Source organism: Vigna unguiculata, chromosome 3 (genome assembly GCF_004118075.2).
Source record: "Vigna unguiculata cultivar IT97K-499-35 chromosome 3, ASM411807v1, whole genome shotgun sequence".
In the NCBI taxonomy this organism is placed as follows: Eukaryota; Viridiplantae; Streptophyta; class Magnoliopsida; order Fabales; family Fabaceae; genus Vigna; species Vigna unguiculata.
The window spans coordinates 28,875,108-28,876,794 of NC_040281.1; the positions used below are offsets into that span (position 1 = coordinate 28,875,108).

A 1,687-nucleotide genomic window follows, 5' to 3' on the forward strand; every position below is an offset into this window, starting at 1 on the left:
GCTTGCTTAGGCGAGACCTCCTCGCCTGAGCGAGACATTCTCTCGCTTAAAACGAAGATTGGTCGCCTTAGCGACAGCTCGGGCAAAGGACCTAGGCGAGTGATGAGTTCAAATTTTTGCCCTCATTTAATATTTAATTTTGGGGATTTAATTGAATTTTTTGTGCTTAAAGATTGATTTAATTAGGATTTGTGATTATTGGATTTATTGAGTAAGTTTGGTAAAAGTGGCGTAAAAATTGATTTTAGTTGCATAAAATATTATTTGGATATTCTAACGTTTGTTAATGCAACTGGAATTTATTTTTTTGGTCATTAATAGTGTGGATTTAAAATATTCAAAGTTACAAAATAAGTCCAAAATCAGGAAATTCTGGAAAAGAATAAATCAGGAGCTAAATGCACCCCTAGTTTTTCTATGCACACTCCTTCTAAAGTGGACCACCAAAAACCCTGTTCTGCACCCCCAGTTTTCACTAAGTTGCACCCCTCCTACCACTTAAACTCCACTCAACCAGATCATGCCATGTGGCAATCCCCACTTTTTAAAATTAGCCAACCAGAACAAGCCACGTGTCATAATCCTCCACTCACCAAATTGACCACTCAGATCTTGCCACGTCATCATCTCCTCCATCTCATACATGAAACCCTAACCCTAATTTTCCTCCTCTCCTTCCATCACCATGGCAGCCGCCACCCTAGCCGCCAATCTTGCCAGAGTTTGGAGCAGCGCCGTCACGAACACCACCACGTTCGCACCACCACGTCGGAAGCAGCAACCACCGCGAGCTTTCCCGCAACCACCAGCGCACCACCTCCACGCAGCCTTGTCGCTGGAATCTGCACCACGCCATCAAGCAACCGCCGCAACACCATCTTCTTCGTTCGCACAGCAGCAGCCACCACGACGCAACTCGCCGAAAATCCGACCACCATCACCAAGAGCTAGAACCAGAAACGTGCACCGCAGCAGCGCACGTCACTGCAACTCGCCGAAAACAGCACCGTCCCTGCAGAACCATGGCAGCACCACCAGTCACGGTCGCGCTTCATCCCTGCACCAGCACGCACCAGATTGGAGAAGAAGAACCACCGCATCTGCAACACTTCCCGCGAACCAGAACAGCACCACGTCCATGGCAGCAACACCTCGCTGGCAGCCTCCATTCCCGCAACCTTTACGCACCATCGCAGCAGCCATGGCAGCCATTGCTCCGCCACCGTCAAGCCTCACCGGAGAAGGAGGAGCCGCGCCGTCAGCCGCACCATTGCAGCACCCACAAGCCTCCATGAAACCCTAAACGCAGCAAACCCTAGTCTGGAGAGAGAAAGTGCATTCTGCGCCACGTGTCAGCATCTGATAGGCAGTCAACTGGTCAAACTCTGGTCAACTGGTCAAACTCTGGTCAAAACTGTAAAAATGGTTAAATAAGAGGGACATAATTAGAAATTAGACAGAAATTAAGTTGCTAATTAATTAAATAAAAATAAAAGATTTTAGCAACTGACAGATAAAGCCCAAAGTCCAGTGGAAGCCTATATAAAGAGACTTAAGGGAGCAGAAGCGGGACAACATCAGACACTTAGAACTCTCTGGTTTTGGCAGACACCGTCATCCATCACATATCTCATTCTCTCTTCTCTTTTTATATTTCTTTCCTTCATATCATCATGTATTCCATCAA

At 46.9% G+C, this 1,687-nt stretch overlaps 1 protein-coding gene across 1 annotated transcript; it reads left to right on the top strand.

The window, feature by feature from the left end:
* The first annotated feature begins 685 nt into the window (after positions 1-685).
* LOC114175273 (extensin-like) lies at positions 686-1,303 on the top strand. The gene has a single exon (XM_028060054.1). The coding sequence runs from the start codon at positions 686-688 to the stop codon at positions 1,301-1,303; it is 618 nt and encodes a 205-aa protein (XP_027915855.1).
* The last annotated feature ends 384 nt before the right edge of the window (positions 1,304-1,687 follow it).